At 42.7% G+C, this 20,143-nt stretch overlaps 2 protein-coding genes across 7 annotated transcripts; one reads left to right on the top strand and one right to left on the bottom strand.

The window, feature by feature from the left end:
- Positions 1-875: 875 nt before the first annotated feature.
- LOC112588407 (uncharacterized) lies at positions 876-3,026 on the bottom strand. The gene is made up of 4 exons (XM_025298215.1): positions 2,971-3,026; positions 2,557-2,709; positions 1,124-2,223; positions 876-1,006 (listed from the first exon to the last, which is right to left on the bottom strand). The coding sequence occupies exon 3, from the start codon at positions 2,020-2,022 to the stop codon at positions 1,225-1,227; it is 798 nt and encodes a 265-aa protein (XP_025154000.1). The 5' UTR covers positions 2,023-2,223; positions 2,557-2,709; positions 2,971-3,026; the 3' UTR covers positions 876-1,006; positions 1,124-1,224.
- Positions 3,027-3,633: 607 nt separating this feature from the next.
- Ack-like (activated Cdc42 kinase-like) lies at positions 3,634-19,954 on the top strand. 6 transcript variants are annotated; one of them, XM_025298199.1, is made up of 8 exons: positions 3,635-4,166; positions 7,007-7,155; positions 11,136-11,228; positions 11,420-13,006; positions 13,238-13,477; positions 13,634-13,770; positions 15,149-15,379; positions 16,539-18,698. In XM_025298199.1, the coding sequence occupies exons 2-8, from the start codon at positions 7,152-7,154 to the stop codon at positions 18,696-18,698; spliced, it is 4,452 nt and encodes a 1,483-aa protein (XP_025153984.1). In that variant the 5' UTR covers positions 3,635-4,166; positions 7,007-7,151. The 6 variants fall into 6 exon arrangements, with proteins under 6 accessions (XP_025153985.1, XP_025153984.1, XP_025153986.1 ...); XM_025298200.1 differs by lacking the exon at positions 7,007-7,155 and having other exon boundaries at positions 3,634-4,166; positions 16,539-19,954; XM_025298201.1 differs by lacking the exon at positions 7,007-7,155 and having other exon boundaries at positions 4,114-4,183; positions 16,539-19,954.
- Positions 19,955-20,143: the final 189 nt, after the last annotated feature.

Genomic DNA, 20,143 nt, shown 5'->3' with positions numbered 1-20,143 from the left:
ATTTGTTTTTGGCGATTCGTGAGAATTCGTGAGAATTTCATTTCACTTTCTTAGAATAAGGATCGATTTTATATTGAATATATAGAATATCAAATTGATCCTCATTTTCAAGAAATGAAGTAAAAGGTTCACAAAACGTCAAAAACAAATCTATGAAGGACGCGGCATAACGTCAAAAGCTAAATGAAATATAAGAGAAATTCACTATTTTTTCGAAAAACAATAATAATACTTCGATTTTCTGAAATCTCTCTTAATAGTACATTATGCACGAAGTAACACACAACCACATAAAAATTGAGTTATTATTTTACCTGTAATGGTGTACTATATAATCGATTTCTAATAGTTTTGATAAGGTGTGGTGTATCTGAGAATACATATATATAACGTCGTCCCCGTTTACAGTGGGGTGATTAAAAACATTAATTAAATCATCTTTTTTTCCAGATACACCTACAATATTCCAAAATTTTCTATTAGTTGCAGCACCGTCAGTAATTATACCATGGACTTTAACATTGATATTTTCTAATAATGCAATAGCCTATAATATGAAAAAAATAAAGACAGTATGAAGCATATTACATATTTAGCAATTTTTTGTTGAATTATGAGAAAAATATGATATATATAAAAATATTTGCACTGCATATTGTATATACCTTAATTACTAGTTGCGCAAGTACTTCTCCTGATACAGGCCCCTTGGAAGCAAACACTGCTACTGGTTGGGAATAAGAATCTGCAAGTGGCTGAAACATTATTACTAATCCATGGTCTGCTTTATCATCAAGATTAAATGATGGTATCCCTTCACTTCCAAAGTCAATCAACCCTGTATATGTGAGATTCTTAGAGTTCACATTAACAGACTCTAAGATGTATTTCATCGAGCAAAATTACACCATGTTTTTGTCTCTCTTCTTTTTTTTCCAATGCTAATTTAAACATCTCAAAAAATTTTGTGTCGAAACCGCATGGTGTATCAATAAGTGAAATATATCTAAAACCAATTCATATATTGCATTGTTATATAAAAATCGCCATATACTCATACTATATTATACATATTTCTAAGTAGAAATTATATTAAAATAATAAAAAAATGTACGTATATTACCTTTGCATAGTTCTAATACATGGAAGGGGTAGTATTTTGTTTTTTCTTAAAAAGTTATAAGCTTTAGGTGACTTCATATGTAATAACATACATAATAGTATTCAATCTTCACTATATCTGTGACCTTTAATATTTGTATGTTTCGCAGCTTTTATTATTTCTTGTATTGCAGTTAACTGATGTTGAGAAATTTGTGTTTCTTTTAATTGGTTTTTTATGTTCTCTATTAAAATTTCTTTTACTTTCATCATATTATCTGCAAGTTCTTTTCTCAATTTATTTGATATATATTTAGCTCTATTTTTTGCTTTTTGTGCTTTATAATATCGTTTGCGTAATAATAAAATTTTCTTTTGTTTTTCTGTTTTTGATACAGCTATTTTTATTCTTTTAATTGATTTCATTATTTTTCTCCGACGGTATTTTTGATTTATAGATTTGTTTGCAATGGCACAAAATTTACATTTCTGGGATGAAAGTAATAAACATTTCTTGTGTCTCCATATACCATTAATATCTTTAAAAGCTTCATTATATTCAACATCTTTAATCTCACTTTTATTTGTACCACAACATATGTCAAGGCTATCAAAAGAAAATAATGTCTCTTGTAGCAGTTCTATTCTATTTATATTATTATAAATCTGTATGTGTGATGGAATATTTAAAACGGGTTGCTTTAAGACATTTATTTGTAATGTCATATCTTCTTTGAGTATGACTTCTTTAATAGGGTTAAATGAATATCTGTCATTATAATTTTCTATTTTGTTGCATGTTGCTAAAAAGAATACCAATAATCGTGTGTCACTACTGCAATATTGTATGTGCATCCATTGACTTGGCATATTAAACTGTTTTCTGTTTATACTATCTATTAAGCTATCAAATGATAACATTGTCGTACGATCCTCTATTGTATTATTTAATGATGGTACTATCACATGTTCATTTTCTTCATGTTGTTCAATATGCAGGTCATGTACATTTTGATCAATATGTATAGAATATGTATCTTCTATATTTGGGGTTTCTTCAAACCAGGGGAATTGTGAAGGCACAACCCCTTTACGTAGCCTTGGAATTTTAAATGGCGCAGACTAAAGAAAATATTTACAATATGACAATTAATAATGACAAGTATAACTTACATAGTTGTTATTTAAATGATTATTATTTAATAAGTCAACAAGTGAATATTGCTGTTATATATATATAAATTATTAAACATTATTGACTATATTGCCTACTTTATACTGATTTAATACTTGTACTAAATAGTAACTTTCTATTTAATAATTTTAATTTATGCATGTAAACAATGGTTTATTAAACTAGTATAATAGTTTTTTTGATGAATATTATATCAGTATTAAATGATCGGTGTAAATTAAGCAAATGGAAAAATGACTTAGATAACTAACATAACTTACCACACCAAGAACATTTCCCTTCTCATCACAAATTTCACGTTTCCACAAAATATCACTACTTAAAAAGTGATGATGGCATACAGCTTGTTTTGAGTTGATAGTTATATCGTTTCTCCTTAAAGCTGCTTGCCATGCTTTTCTCACATTTTCGTCCTTTGGCACATAAAAAAAATGAACTGTTTCATGATTAGAAGTGTAACCTGATGTACAACCAAGTGCAATACAGCGCGGCATCATTTAATTAAATTAAGATTACTTTTATTAGATACATATTTGATTTTACTTTTTATTTTGTTATTTTTCTCGCGAAGCTTTAACACACTTCTAACCTCAAGTCATTGAAATTACAGATGTAAACACATGGTAACTGTTGCTAGCGCCACGTAGCGGCTTGGCTTCATTACGTAGACATACCGTAACAAAGGATATAATAGCAAGTGTCAGGGGCCTGATCGGAACGCAGCCTGAAGGTCATTCTACAATACGTGTCGTAAGTTGTAAGCCGTAAGAACTGACCAATTATAGCCGATTATTTTTGTAATAATCGACTGTGATTCGCCAATTCTTACGGCTTACAACTTACGACACGTATTGTAGAATGACCTTAAAGGCTCGTCTACATTAGCTGTAAGAGTAAGGCTGTAGGGTTGCAAGACACGAAATGAAATATTTTCATTCGCTGACAGCTTACGTTACAGCCTTACTCTTACAGCTATTGTAGACGAGCCTTTATAGCCGCTTACTTTTGTAATAATCGACTGTGATTCGTCAATTCTTACGCTTACAACTTACGACACGTATTGTAGAATGACCTTAAGCCAGCGGCACACGGTGCTTGTTTCCGAGCTGGATTGCTTGCTGGATGAAAATACTGCGTTCTGATTGGTACATTTCCGAAGATGGATGGAAATACACTAATCAGAACGCAGTATTTTTATCTAACACGAAAACAAGCACCGAGTGCCGCTGGCTTTAATGGCAGCACCAATCAGAGGAGGAAACATGATCCGCTCCACTCTCTCTAGATTCTCCCTGGCTGGACGACCGTAGAATTGTGCAGAGTTGCGCTCTCTTGTCTCTCGTGTCGTATTCGTGGCCGAGTTCGACGACGATCAGCGACGAGATGCGGTGCCGTCTCTGCTGACAGGCATGGCGTTTGACGGCGTTTGACGAGAATCTACTAGAAAAGTGTGCGCGGGCTCACGTAGTGCGCAACGAGGGTGATTGCTCGTCACCGTCATCGTCGTGGCCGCTGTAGATCTGTAAGATCGGTGCAACAACGACTGGTGCGTACACGCGCAGTGAAAAAAATGTGAGGCCCCGAAGCGACAGCGGGTCCGGAGCTCGTTGAAAGTGAACGAGAGACGGAGAGAGAGAGAGAGAGAGAGAGAGAGAGAAAGTGTGAGAGAGAGGGAGAGAGAGAGAGAGAGAGAGAGAAGAGACTGAGAAGAGGGAAAGAGACGAAGGAGGGCAAGAGAGAGAGAAAGAGAAAGAAAGAAGGAGAGGGAGGCAGAGAAAGTCGCCGTGCCGAACGGAGAAGCGAAGGAAAGGCGAGAGGAGACGACACACCGAGAAGCTTCTTGTGATTTCGGAATCTCGGCGACGAAACGGTGAGAAGATACACACGGTAATAATACGAACGGCGCTACTTCGCGATGTTCTTTCAACTCCACACCTTCTCAGCACTCTTTTGTAATTTGTTTCCTTTTTCTCCGGTCCCCTTTCGACCAAAGCCTGATGATCATGCGGCTGTTTTTTCTCCTTCCTAGTGCGGGAAATGTAGGAAAATGCAACGGAAAGTGGACCGCTACCTCGCGCGAAGATCATCAGAAAATTCAGTAATCTGTTTTTTTTTCTTTTTTTTTTTCGAGATATACTTTTTTTACTTTCTCACGCGAGGTAGTCTCTTCCTCTTCGATTTTGTTTTCCTAGAATATTCGCGCTTTTGTAGTGTTATTTCAATATAAGATATACATAAGATGTATATAAGTGCGACTAAAACAACAGATGCATACATTCTGATGCACGTTGATTGTACGAAATGCCGCTTGCGCTCGTGAGAATCGACTTCGCGGACAATGCGCAATGCTCGTTCGCAGATAAGGAAAATGTTTTTGAATCACCTGTGTGTGCGTACGTTCATATTACGCGAGTCCGGCTGCTTTATCTAATCGCACACTGCTACATTTTCCATGCTCGGCACGAAACAAATGTATTCTCTCGTTTCGCGCGGAAAAATAGAAAACAAGCGGCAAGGATAGGATAGATCGGGTAGACGTCATTGATAAGAGACATACGGTTAAATCTAACCTAACCCTAACCTAACCCTAACATCTCAGAATACCGATACATTTCAAATCGTACAAACAAGTTGTAAAAGAAAGGTTCTCAAGATATATGCGAGGTATATAACATGTAGTCAAAATAACATTTATATAATATATAGGATGTTTAAAAAAAAAGCTTACGACTTTAAAAGCAAGTAATGCTCATAAAATAAAGGAAAAAGGTCCTGACATAAACATCTTTGTATTGTAGAATTGCGAATTTATTTTGCTTCAGCTTATTTTGTATTTAGCATTCGACAACATTTTAAATAGGTCCTTCGGTGAAAGATGAATTGGATAGTATGGACCAGTCTCATGGTCCTCTTATTATCCTGATTTAAATTAAATCTTCTAGAATTTTTTTATGAAGATTTCTTATGAGCACTGGGTCTGTTCTTTACAGCTGCATTGCTGAACTGGTGCAACTATATTTTTTCTCACTCTAACTTATTGCACTAGTTCAGCAGTGCAACTATAAAGAACAAACTCCTAGATAAGCAACAGACGAATTACATCAGAGAATACAAAACAGAGAATACAGAATGCTTCTCAAATAGTTAGAACAAAGTCGAATATTTTTGAAAGAGTCTGCAATTCTATGGTATAAAGATGTGAAGCGAGTGTAGAAATAGGAGGAGGACATGTAGAATATCTCCTGTAAACTTTGTAAACATCAGAAACAAGTAGGTCATTTGCTTAAAATAAATAATTGTTTATAACTCTAACAATATTAATTTTCCAATCCATGTTTATTAGGACTTTTTTTCCCTATTTTGTGTGAATACTGCTTGCTCTTAAAGTCCTGAACCTTTTAAAATATCCTATATACAGATATGTATTTATTTAGGACAGAGACATAAAAGTATGTAAATATACACCGCGATAAGAAAATGTCAGGGTTGGGAAAGTTACTTTTTAAAAGTAACTCGTTACCGTTACCATTACTTTCGGTAAAAAGTAACTCGTTGCCGTTACTCGTTACTGATCTTAAAAAATAACGCGTTACCGTTACTTGAAAGTAACGATATTTTATTTCGTTACTTTCCGTTACTTTTTTTTGTTGTAAATCCAGGATTATAAGAAAGGTGCTAAGACAAGATATAAATCGGACATAAGACGATTAGAAATATATATATATATATATTTAAATATTTTTATTATTTTATGTTATTAAGTATTGTATTTAATGAAAAGTTTCTTAATTAGTGGATATGAATTTAATATTTGGACATTAGTGCCTGTTGACTTTAAAAATCTTTGCCATTCATCATAGACAGATTTCTCATTTGATGTTTGCTATTTAAAATTAAAAAAGTCATCGTTATTATTGTGCTTATCAGATATCAAAAAATTTTTAATTGAAGGAATTCCTTATAAATCTTCTAAATACGTTTGCGCAAGTTTTCACTTATCTTCAGCTAACCAACTCAATTTGGGATGCAAACAGCTGGCAATTATCAATTCTTCTTTTTCGAATGTAGTACAAAACCTAAAGTTGAATCAATAAAATTAAATATGAACATATTGATTTTTCTTTTTGATCAGATGAATGTTGTTTGATGAACATATGTATTAACCAAATTACACCAACTTACCTTTCTTTTACATCTTTCTGTATAGCTAAGGCCAATGGATGACAATATGTGAGTCCATCTTTATTGGTTCTCATTAAATTCAGCATAAAACAAAAAATGCATAGAAATTTAATACAATTAAGTTTAATTTTATAAAAATTAAAAAGTAACGATTAAAGTAACGGACGTTTTGTTACTCGTTACAAAAAAAATGTATCGCCGTTACTTTTTCGTTACTGACACCAAAAAGTAACGGCGTTACCTAATCGTTACTCAAAAAAGTAACGAGACCAGTAACGGCGTTACAAATAACGCGTTACTTCCCAACCCTGGAAAATGTAATCTTCATATCAATTCCTCGTAGTAATAACTATCTCAATATCGGATGTTTATAGACCATCCTACCTTGTCGCGATAGTATAGAATTCTCGTAAATTGAAGTTTCGCTGATTCTCCATGACGAAGTACAAAGCTATCATCGCGAGTATCGCGCACTGTCATGTCGCGGAGACTCATGTAATAACAAACGCGCGATGCAAATGATTCAAGGCAAAATGACGCACTGAAAAGGAAACCGGAACAAACGCTCGGAATCTCGTGATCGCGTGCCGATAGGACAGAGAGGACGAGAGTAGCAGCTCGTCGTGTCTCATGTCAAGAAGAGGAGCCTTGTGTCTCTCTGCGACCACGTAGAATGGGTGAGAAAATTATCGAGTTATCAGCTTTGTAGTAGCGACTGAAGCTTGGATATCAGTCAAACATTTGAACTGGATTCAGGTCTCGACGTGAGTCACTGGTTGGTCAACTGAATTTTTCCGTCTACGTTATAGGCTAATCATGATCCACAGACGGCTAATTGTTTATAGGGATTGAATTTAAAAAAACTTATAACTATGATATTTTAATAATGGTAATCTCATTCTAGATCTTAACGACCTATTGCGCAAACGAAAGAAGAAAAATCACTCGTTCGCAGTTTAAGCAAATACGATCGAATCTAAAATACCTATCCGTGCTAAATGTCGATCAAACTTTCACTTGAATTTAAGTTTCTGCTGAATAGAGCTTAAAGCCCAGAACGAGCTTTAGTCGATGTTGGTGGAAACGGACACGAGGCGATTAGATTTTATCGCGAGTTGCTTAGCTACCGATCATTGCCTTGGTTTTGTTTCTTCGATTTGTTCCTTTTTTTAGCTGCACTGTATTATATTATACTTTGGCTGTGTTTCAAAATTATTAACAGCGCTGGGAATCCATAGTATACGTAATATGAACTATAACTTTTCAGTGCTGGCAGTGAATAATATTGGAACGCAGTCCTAGTTTAGGGTGAAATAAGCATGTATTCGCGAGATTCCAAGAGAGAGAGAGAGAGAGAGAGAGAGAGAGAGAGAGAGAGAGAGAGAGAGAGAGAGAGAGAGAGAGAGAGAGAGAGAGAGAGAGAGAGAGAGAGAGAAAATACAGAAAATGCAGCTAAAATCGGCTCTTATCCACGTTAGAGTTAGAATCAACCGCCATAAATCACTGAACGATTCTCTTTCCTCAAGCTCTGTGTAAAACAACTAAAACAGCTTGACTATTTTCTTCTAGATGATACATAGTTCGACCCATGACGTAAATACAGAATGTAAATTAAGCTGGAGGCCAGGTTGAAGCGTCGACCCGCATAAGCGCGACTAAGATCCCGTCAGGGCGATCGTGCGATCATAAGGACCGTGTCGTGTTGCACTTCCTGCACTTTCCTTCCTTTTCTGCCTGTGAAGCCCGAGAGAGTGATACACCCGCATCGGCTCGAAAGACGGAAAGTCCGAGAAAAGCGCGGCTGAAACGGCGAACGCACGGCGCGCATTATAAATAACGCGCTATTTGGAGTCGCGCGTTGTGCGCGCGCGGTGCGGGGTGACGTCTTCCGCAGAAACATGGAGGCGATTGCGCGTCGCCTGAATTTGCGTCGCGACGGGACGTGGAGGCGCGTTAGAAATCGCGAGTTGGAATCGCTTGCTCGACCGATCGCGAGCTTCTCCACCCGTATCTTCCTTCGTCCGCCCGCTCTGCTGAATGATTCGAAGTCGAATTTGGAAGTTTCCCTCGCTTCAAAATGACGAGGCGCCGATAATCCCTCCATTGCATGCGCATCGGAGGCTCTTCACGATTCTCGCAGTTGTGGATCTCACATGTAAACACGGAAACGATCGTTTAAGACTGCGTTCGCGGAAACTTCACCCGGATGCATTCGGGTATACCTTACGTCCTTCGGAAACCTTAACGGGTAACGCTCAAGTGATAACAGTGAAGTTGTTCGGAAACTCTGTTAGGTGAATGATTTTCCACTCTGGAATTTCAGGGTGGATTCAGGTAAATTGTTATATTTGGTGGGGTCTTTAAATAGCGTTTTCGATTTATTGATTTCATCCAACTCGATGTCGTTCTAGGTGCGTTCCGAAATACGTTGATAGTATTGAAAATCTATAGTCTATCGTTCACCATTGTCTAATCAACTACCGTTCGCCATTGTCTGTCACTATCTATCTACCGTTCGGAAATTACTAGCACCCTGCCATTATCATTATCACTCATTCATTTCTACTCGCAGGTGAAGTTTCCGAACGCAGCTGAACGAATATCCATGTCGCGGACAGGTACGCGAAGTGAACTCAACGGCTTTGCTCTCATTCGTAGATACAGAAGTACCCTGAGATCACGAGACGCGAACTGCTACGCGGTGGATCTTTGTCTCGCGCTTTCGCGGGACGGGTATAATTACGCAGAACCCCAAGACAGACTCCTGCTTCTGAAGAAGCAGGACTCGACTCATCGAACAAATGCTACTTCTCAGCGAGCTCCAAACGCTGACAGACGTCTCACTCGATGCTATATAACAGAGTTCATGTCTCGTTTCACGTTTCGGAGTAAAGTGTTCAGCGTTTTGCTCCTCGCCTAGCAGCTCCCGATCGCCCCAGAAACGTCGTTATCCGATTACTTCACGCTCGGTCGGACCGTCGGCGGCGATGACGCACCGAAGCGACGAGTCGCCGTTCGCATGATACGTCGCGTTGCGTGCGGAGTCTCGTGCGTCGTCGTCGGTCGCCGCGCGAGACGCTAACCCGCTCGGTTTCGTTGAAGCGATCTCGCTCAGAGGGGAAAAAAACGTCGTTCTCAATTACTGCGAACTGCGAGCGCTTCCCGCCGAGCGCGCGCGCGACGCGTAGACGCGCCGCCGCGCGTCATCATCGTCGTGCACAGCCAGCCATGGTCGATCGCGTTTCGCGAGAGAATTGGAATAATTGCCGCCCCGGTAGCGGCTGTCGGTTGCATAACGATGTATTCCCACCTCCGTCGTGTAACACGCGCAGTTCCGCAGTTCTGACCCATCGGTTTCCCGCCGGAGAAACATTCACGCTCGCCGGTACAACTCGCGCGCGCGCGCTCGCGCGGAATCGGTGACGTGGGAAAAGATCACAACAACGATGACGGCGGCGAGAAACGCGTCTCCCGCGAATTATCGAGAAGAGCCTCGCGTGCGCGTGAGGTTAACGGAGAACGTCGGCGGGGAAATATCGACGATCTGTAAAAGCCCTCGCTGCGCGCACACGCCGTTCGCGCTGTTCGTCACGTACCAGAAATTTTCGCTGCCATCATCGTCGAGCTATCTATAGACTGTAGTAATAATAATACACATAGGGTGTCTCAAAGCCACCGCTCAAAGTCGCTCTCTCGTCCGCGAGCGCGATCGCTCGAGCACGTCTCATTCCGTCGAGTCTCCATGTGACCGACACTCCGATAAACATCTTCAAATTCGTTTTAGGTTGCCCACGCTCCGACTTGTGTGTGCGTTTTAAGTTACGTGACCGAGAAAGCGGAGAGCGCGGTTTCTCGTTCACGTCGTTCGCCCTTCCCGAACGTTCCCGTCTTCTTCCTTCCTCGAGATTTGCTCGCGGACGCCCGCCGTTAATTCGAGCGCTGATTATCTCGGATCCGGTGCTGAATCGTTAAGTGTTAACCGCAGATAAGAGGCGCGACGAGATTGCTTTGAAACGCACTCTGTGCATCTGTACATCTCCCTCCTTGTGTTCCCATCATGCACGATCGCAATCGCGAGGATCAGAATGTGCTTCCGTTCATTCTGAAATGCGCGATCCGTCACACGGAAACGTGTATACGCGGGCTGTTATTATTATTACGACACGGATTTAATTGCGATCGCTCCTTATCGTTTCTCGTCGTCTCCGATTCGCTGCTCGTTAATTCGAATCACGACAGGCTCTCGGACGCATTACGAGAGAGCGTTTGGCACGAGACCGAGAAGTCGCATTTAGCACTAAATGAGCACGCCGAGAATACGGGTCTGTTTATTGGACGCGGCTTTTCTCGCGGGTTTCTACTGCGAGGAAAACGCGTGCGTGCTGCGCATACACATACACACGCGTTCTCTCTCTCTCTCTCTCTCTCTCTCTCTCTCTCTCTCTCTCTCTCTCTCTCTCTCTCTCTCTCTCTCTCCTTCTTGGTCTATTCTCTTCCATTTCTGTCTCTCGGTCGCCTCGGATTCCTCGCATTCCGCATTCGGCCGCGCGCATTACGCGCTTCGCTCGTGCAGGCGAATGTATACAAGTTAATTAAGCCCCGTCATCTGATAGCGGAAACAAACGCTCGGATTTATTTTGACTTATTTCGATTGTAGATACACAAGGAGGAATGTCCCGTAACAATGGACCTGGTCTCTACGAGTTTCTTATGGAAGCCGAGCTGCAACAGTATTATCCTGGCATTCGAGGTATTATCTTCGAGTCCTCGTTTCTCTCATTCGACACATTCTTAAAGCCTAATTGTTGAACGATCAGTCACGTTTGTTTATACGTCCATCGAGGACACACGTGCCTAAATTGCACAGTTACCGAAGTGTTCGCGCGAGACTTCGTGTTGTTACCAAAGCGTTAACAAGAAGTACTCTCGTCTTCTGTCCAGGGGACTTGAAGGTGCAAACAACGGCGCAACTGAAGTATGTGACGGAAGAAGATCTGAACGCGATAGGGATGAGCAAGCCAGAGATGCGTCGTCTGAAAAAGTACTTTCAGAAGCACTTCCCGCAGAATTACCTCTCCAAGTTCAAGAAGATGCTGCTGCCGAAACGCGAGGAGCAGTCGCCCGGTGCTCTGAGCATGCTGCCGGAGGAGCGACAGGACAAGCCACCGGTTCGCGTTCCCAACAAGCACATGATACCGGCGGACGCGATCATCGTCAACAAGGAACTGGGCACCGGTGAATTCGGCATCGTGCAGCAGGGAGTGTGGACGAACGACGGCGAGAGGATACAGGTGGCGATCAAGTGTTTGTCGCGCGAGAGGATGCACAATAATCCTATCGAGTTCCTGAAGGAGGCCGCAATCATGCACTCGATCGATCACGAGCACATCGTGCGCATGTACGGTGTGGTGCTTGACACGAATTCATTGATGCTGGTCACGGAACTGGCGCCGTTGCGCTCGTTGTTGGAATGCTTGAAGGAGCCGAGTCTTCGTGCCAGTTTCCCGGTCTTGTCGCTCTGCGACTTCGCCGTGCAGATCGCCGACGGGATGCAGTATCTGGAGCAGAAGCGACTGATACATCGTGACCTCGCCGCTCGGAATATTCTTGTGTTCTCCAAGAACAAGGTCAAGATCTCAGACTTTGGTTTGTCGCGCGCATTGGGAGTCGGCAAGGATTACTACCAGACGAATTTCAACGTCAACCTGAAGCTGCCAATCGCATGGTGCGCGCCCGAGTGTATATCTTACCTCAAGTTCACGTCGGCGAGCGACGTTTGGGCGTACGGTGTGACCTTGTGGGAGATGTTCAGCTATGGCTTTCAACCGTGGGCGGCGTTGACTGGTCATCAGATCCTCGAGGCTATAGACGAGCCGAATTTCCAAAGGCTGGAACAACCTGACTGCTGTCCCAAGGACTACTTTGCCCTCATGCAGCAGTGTTGGCAGCACGATCCACTCAAGAGGCCGAAATTCTCTGATCTGATCAGCGTGCTACCCGACCTAAAACCGGAGCAGGTGCAGGCGGTTCAGGACAGCATCGATCCGAGTCAACTCGTTTACAGGCAAAGCGATGTGATCACGGTCCTCGACAAGGGTAGCAGCAACACGCTGTGGAAAGGCGTGCTGAACAACGGCAAGACCGGCTATTTCAATCCGGCTCACACGATAGCGTACATCGGCTCGAATCTACCCAGCAACAAACCCGGCGAGTTCACGCGCGGAGACGGCAAGAACGCATTCTCCTCGCAGCGTAGGAAAATCCGCACAGACATGATATCGTCGCCGCAAGGCGATCTCAAACATACCGGTCACGTGGGTCTGGACGGCGCATACTTCGGTGACATTAGTTTCCTCGGCGGCAAATACCCGCACTTGCCCCGCCAAGTGGTTACTCCGTACAAACCGCAGGAGGACGTAACTGATAATTCTAGTCAAATCGTAAGTCAGGATGCGAGGAGTGTCGATGTGAACAGGGAATCAGTGAGGGACAGTAGAAACCTACAAGAGACCCAACAGAGCAAACACGGTATGTACTAGCACTTTGTTTCCGGGAAACATTGAATTTATCAAATCGTTACTTGTATCGCTTCAACAAAGATAAAATGTCTATATTTGGTCAAATTTACATTCGTCTGTGCTGAAGCGAAGCAAGTTCTCTAAGTAACCGGATCAAAGCGCTGGTCGAACGTCAGTTACCTTTGATCTTAGTAATTGATCTTGCTGCGTTGCGAATAATGCGATCTTGTGTGGTTATTAGAGAGCTTATGGTCCGATACGAGTTCGGAGATATGCCATGTGACCACGACGGCCAACGCGAGCAAGCAATCTATGACGACCAACATGGGCAGCAGTACCGACACTCTCGGAGCTGACCACGAATACCACGAAATCAGCGACGAAGAGAACCAAGACAGTCCGTTGAGATTCGATAAGGCGTTGAATTTCGACTTTGGCCCGAGTCTTCTGGCAGAGATGGATCAGATGTTCCGATCGCTAGGTAAAAAGCGAGAATCAAAAGATTTCAGACATATTTAGTCTTCTAGTGCCCCTCTCTCCTTCTCCTTCTTTCCCTTCTTTTCTCCCTCTTTCTCATAATTTCTTCCTCTGTCTCATAATGAGATAACATTTGTGATATTATATGTACTCTCCACAGGTTCTTCCCCTCCACCACCGCCACCCGGTCATCCTTTACCCACCGAGCATGAATCGAGCAACGTGAGAAATGAACTGCGAGAGATACAGGCGAAACAGTGTAGCAAGAAGAAACAAGCCACCGTGAGTCCAATAAATGTACAGTAATCTTTTATTATTTATGAGTTTATGTGTTATATATCTCCACAGTGTTACGTTTCTCTTACTTATTATTTGCGGCTCTTTAGATATTATTTTCATTTATATTTATACATGTTGTATGTATGTGTATATACATATATATATATATATATAGTATATACACACACATATATATACAGGGTGTCTTATAACTAATCTGGCAGAGCTCGTGGAGACATAGAGCGGATTAAGACAAATATAAAAGTCCCATACCATTTTATGAGATTCGCAATAATTATCGAGTTATTAATGACAGAAATCTGAGGAATGAGTGCATGCCGAGACGTTATGGGAGGAGCATCTAGCCGCTCAGGCTAGAGAGCACTGCCCAGTCGACAAAGGAATTGTTGCCTCTCTCTCTCTCTCATTTCGTTAGAAAATGGGTTCATTCAACCAAACATATTTTCCGTGTAGACTTGAATAAAACGATAGGACACGATGAGTCTCTACGCGAATTCTATCATACTCTAACAATTAAATATTCTCCTAACGATAGAGTACAATAGAGTACGATGAAAAGTGTTCATCGTACTCTATCTTTACGCGATATCATTTCTTTCGGATCCGATGCAGCAAAACGATAGATTGCGATAGAAAACGATGAGAATCTCTGTAGATCTCATCGCTCTCTATCGCTTTCTCCTTTTCGATGTTTTCCTTGATCAAAGAACTTTTGAATCTTGAACTTTACAATTCAATATGAGCTATCTGTGGTACCTCATAAAATAATCTCATAATTGTAATCGCGAATATTCAGCGGCCATATCGGCGCGAGCTTAGACGCGGTGCGGCGGGATGTAGGAGCGGCGAGGTAAGGACATAAACATTGGCGCGTCGTCCTTCCTCTCGCCGCGCGCCGGCAACAGTTCCTTTGTCGACTGGGCAATGCTCTTTAGCCCGAGCGGCTAGATGCTCCTCCCATAACGTTTCGACGTGCACTCATTCCTCAGATTTCTGTCATTAATAACTCGATAATTATTGCGAATCTCACAAAACGATATGGGACTTTTATATTTGTCTTAACCCGCTCTATGTCTCCACGACCTCTGTCAGATTAGTTATAAGACACCTTGTATATACATATATATGTACATACATACATACACATATCAAGTTGAGAAATAAAAAATAAAGTTGCTCTGATTTACAATCGATGATTTGCAAGGGCGGTTCTTACGCACACCGATACTGAATCTTGTATGATACGTGTGCAGCGCAGCAAACCTCTCCGCAATGTATTCGTTCATGAGAAAATAGAAAGAAAGAGAAGGACCGCGGAAATGTTAACCTCGCCGTTGATATCGATGGAGACGGTAAACGTTTCTCTTGTATCTAGGTGAAGCCTATCTCAGCCGCCGATCAGAAAACTCTCTACTCAGCCATTGCTATGGCACAGGAATTGACAGCACGTTCCATGACAGATCTTGAACATCCACCGGAGTCTCCCCGAACACCTGCCAGTCCTTCAAGACGCAGAAAATTCTCTTTTAAGTTGCCACATCAACACAGTCCTAAACCAGACAGACGACACTTTTCCGAAGAAGCCGCCAGTATACCTGACATACAGGTACATAAAACGGTTGTTTTGTTTCATCTCACAGAGTTATGTTAGAGAGATCACGCGTGAGATCGAAAGACTCTTATAACAAAGGAAGACGCGTTAACAGGAAGAACGAATATATCCCTCGTGTTGTTTACATACTCATTTACACAATCGAGAATTTTAATGTTAATTCGTAGGATCGTTAGAAAAACTCGCATGGTGGGGAAATTTCCCAGCCACTCGGGAACCTGAGGCGATAATATACTAACTGACGCAAACTTTATACGCGCGAGCGAACGACGACAGGAGAATTCTGAATTGTCGGTTGAATTCATCCTTCTTCGCGACCTTTTTACTCCCCGCTGCAGACCAGTCGCGGACACGTCGTTTCCCCTAGAGTTATTCGACAACAGAGGCAGTTCTTCCTTTGTTCTTTCAAGTCGTATTTAACACCGAAGCAATATGATGATTTACACACACTATTACACTTCTTACATTCTCGAGCATACGGAATCTCGTGCGGAGGATCGCTTCGCAAGTCGAGAATCGTCGGTAAATACGACGAAATATGGTCGTACGCAGGCTTGGTTATGATTCGGATCTCGATATGATAGGGTAGAGATGATTAATACATGCTTTGACATATACCGTCTGAAAACTACTTTGGAAGCTGTTATGGAACAGAGTTAATTCCTGCTGCCACGTAAAGTGAAGAGTAGGTATTACATATGTATATAACAATCGCATCTACTAACTATTAACAACTCACTCTGAGATCGATCGATTGTACCTGAAGTCCTTTCGTTTTTAACCTAGTGCTTATTCACTTACAACACGACTAATATCTCGACTTCCCCGTGACCCTTTTCCTCTCTTTCTCACTTTCACTCTCGTCACTCTCGTCTCATTTATTTCTGTATTTTTCGTTTACTTATGATTTGACGTTTGATCTTTAATTGCATCGCAAATCGAACTGTTTTGTTTTAATTTTGCGATCAATGCAAACTCTCTAAGTATCTCTTGTCGACTGTAAAACTTGGTGTGCGCATATAACACACGTTACTGATACGACACACGATTGCACCTATCTGGCATGATTTGCTTGATTTGATATAATGCACTTGGTTGTGAACTCGAATTATGCATGTCGTGTTGGAATTCTCTCGCGAACTTCTGCATGAAGTGGTTGTGCTCGAGCCTGCAGTCCCTCTCGTCCACAGTATCTAGCATAGAATCCCTCGGCGCGCCGTCCACCTTGAAGTTACCCCTGTGGGACAAGGCGTCGGCGGAGTTCTGCTTCGCGAAATCGCGCGAGTTGCTGACGAAGCCGAGCGCTTGGGCCTCGTATGTAGACATGGACTTCGACACGCACATATTAGATAATGCGGCGACGAAGCAGAACCTCGTCAAGTCCACTGAATTCTTGGAGAACGGAAACCGGAAGGGCAACGCGAATTGCGAGGCCGCGGCCGACGTGGACGGTAAACTGAATATACGCCATCAGAACGGCAAGATCTTCAACCTGGAGAACTCCAACTTCGATTTCCCGCGCGAGGTAAAGCGGGTATCCACCAGTTACGTGGAGCGCTACTTCGAGCAGCCCAAGTACTTCGACGACGAGCCTATCCTGGGCTGCCCCGGCGGCGAGAAGATGTACTTTGGCGACGAAAAATTGGACAAGTACGACAAGATCAATAATCTGGAGCAGCCCAACAGGTCGGCGTATTACTCCAACGTGCCTGAGCAAGGCTCGTCGGTCGGTGGTAGGCCCAATCAGGCGTTGCAGAATAAGCCGAGCAACTGCGAGCCGCAATTGAAGGACAATATCGCGCATTTTGAAGCGCGAGCCGACGAGAATTTCGACATGTTGAAGGAGAAGACGGCGAATTTCGAATCGCCCCGGAGTAAGCCGAACAAGTTCGAAGCTGTCAGGGACAAAGCAACGAACTTGGATCTTGGCACACGACCGAAGATTCCCATCGCTTTCACCGAGTCCACGAAGATGAACATCACAGAGTTCACGAAGAAGATCGACTTGTCGAAGTCGCGAGCGGCGAAAGTCTCCTTTGTGCCTAGGAACCCGAATCAGGATACGAAGAGTGGCGTTTACGGTTCGTCGGACAGCATCAAAGCGAACGTGAAAACTGGAGGATCGGACAGTCCGAGGGGCAACATGGAAGCGATGAGGATAAATATACAGAGCTTCCGCAAGATCGAGCAGAATCAGAACGGCCACGAGGGCTTCCCGTTCGTGATATCCAATAATCCTCTGTTCATCGCCGAGCCGGAGAAAAAGGAGTCTCCCATATACAGCAGTTCCGAGAGCCTGCGAGTGAATTTCCAACGTCTCAGGCGGAAATCCGACGCTGAAGCCAGCCAAGTAGAGCTGAACAGCAAGCTATTGGCGGAGAAGTATCAGCGCGAGGTGTCCGGCTTGGAGACCGTGAAGAGTTATTTGGACTCCAAGAAAGGTCAAGGCTTGAACCTCGGTCTGGGCAAGCTGACCCAGAATATGATCCAGTTGGGTAAGAACATCGCTCAGAATTCAAGGAATTTGGAAAGCACTTCGTCCAAGTCACTGGTGTCCAACATGAGGAACCTGGACCTGTCCGTGCCGTCGCAGACGCCACCGTTACGCAGCTTGAACATACCGATCCAGAAGCCGAAGCATCTGGATCTCAACATACCTCTGCAGAGTCAGTCGCCGATGAACGCGAAGCTCAACCTGATGCAGAAGGCGAATCCGCCGCTGACGAGTCCGACCATGCACCAGCACATACTGGAGCCGCCCAAGCTGTATCAGAATGACCCCGCGCGGAAAGAGCTGCCAAAGCTGGACGTGCTCGTGCCGGAGAAGCTTTCTGGCGCCGCGAACGTCTACCGACACCGAACGTCGTCCTTGTCGGAGAATAGGAAGCCGCCGATGAAGAACGTACGCAGATCCTTCCATCCGAGGAACGACTCTAGCGAGGATTCAGACTCGGTCTCGCACTCGGAGACGGACATCAGAAGCCGGCTGCGCTACAAGCGCAGGCACAAGCGAGTACCGCACAGCTTGCGCTTGAACTTCAAGAACAACAAGCCGCCTTTCTTGCACCCAGACACCGCCAAAGGATTCTCTGCAATCGAGCTGTGCGGCAAGTCGCCGCCACCGTCTACCAGCTTCCTCAACTCGCTCTCCCCGCCGTTCTCCTCCAGGAATAATCTGCTCTCATGGCCGGAGAGCGCGCCGAGCTCCAGCCTGACGTTCACCAGCAACTCCGACCTCGACTCGGACACCAGCTCCGAGTATCCGGAGTTCACGAGCGATGTGTTGACTTTCCCACCCTCTCCCGCTCCATAAAGTCCGAATAATGTCATGTTGACGTCATGGCTTTTCAAAGCCTCGATCGATCTGGATGTAGCTTTTCTGTGTGTATGTGCGCGTATGTGTGTGTTGGCGAGTCCGAATTACACGGTTTTGTGTAGTATGGTCGGAAAAGCTGTTCCGTCTGTCTGACGAATGCATGCAATTGTATTGACCCATTATAGATTCAACGTAGATTTCGTACAACGTCGTGAAGTCCTCCGATGCATAGGATAATCTCACTGAAATGGTTCTTAATAATATTTATGTTTTTTATCTCGTCTTTATAAGAGAGACGCTAGCTCATTCGACGAAATTGAACCAGAGAAGTGTTACATATTGGCCGTAAAGAACCATGGAATTAAATTAGATATCTCAAGCAGTTTTATCATCTACCACTACTATATACACTATACTGAAATATCGAAATATTAAACAGGGCATTAAAGTGATCTTCAGTGATTTGTGATGGATGATCTTTAATGGGTTGAATGTAAGCCGTTATATCCTAACGTATGGCTCATCACGCGTGTTCACTCGGTCGGTATACTCCGTATTTCGAGGATATTCACAATGAGGATAAAACGTACATTGAAGAAATTGCAGCGTAATCCCGTTTGTTCCTCAAAATTCGACGCGAACGATTTTGTACATTTGAAAAAAGTGCTCCTGATGAAATATACAATTTTGGATATAACAGGTTGTGTGAGTAAGCGGTATATACTTCACGGGGTATATACGGTATGTATACCAGGGTGTATAAGGTGGACATACAATAATTGATTAAAAGAGGTGTTGTGCAAAGCAACAATTCTCATATACGCTTAGCATGCTTGCATGTTGTACTAATCACCGAATAATATTAACGTATAATGGAACACTTTGGACGTATTTACACGTTTATACTAATTGTACACGTATCCGAGAAACCGATAACAAAGTCCTGGGACGTACAAATCGGTTCGTTGCTAGTAATATCAGTTTTTATTCGACGGAGATTTATAGATACGATACACACTTGCACCTACGTATTTTCGAGTAGTTGCAGTACATTGGAATATAAATCAGGAGTTCTCAAACTGAGACACCGCATATCATCGGTGAGTGCGCCAACCGCGTCCGATGTATCCTGTAATATATTTCTATATATATTCTTTAATATATAATATATGTATATACAGGGGATCCCATTTTAAACGAGCCAGGCAAAAATTTCGAAAAATATGAAAGACACTAAGAAACGTTTTAGACAAGAGTTGTTCGAATTAATTGGTAGAAAAAGATGATGTAATAAAAAATTGGGATTTCCATTTAAGAAAAGTAATGATCGGTGAGTATCTCGAAAATAGCGCCATCTGTAAACAAAATGATATAGTTGTTTTATGTCCCCTTTGAAACCATACAACTTTTGTCTGAAATATTTCTTAATATCTTTCATATTT

This window comes from Harpegnathos saltator, unplaced genomic scaffold (genome assembly GCF_003227715.2).
Source record: "Harpegnathos saltator strain DR-91 unplaced genomic scaffold, Hsal_v8.6 scaffold210, whole genome shotgun sequence".
In the NCBI taxonomy this organism is placed as follows: domain Eukaryota; kingdom Metazoa; phylum Arthropoda; class Insecta; order Hymenoptera; family Formicidae; genus Harpegnathos; species Harpegnathos saltator.
The sequence above is the reverse complement of the archived record's forward strand: the minus strand, read 5'-3'. Positions and strand labels throughout refer to the sequence as shown.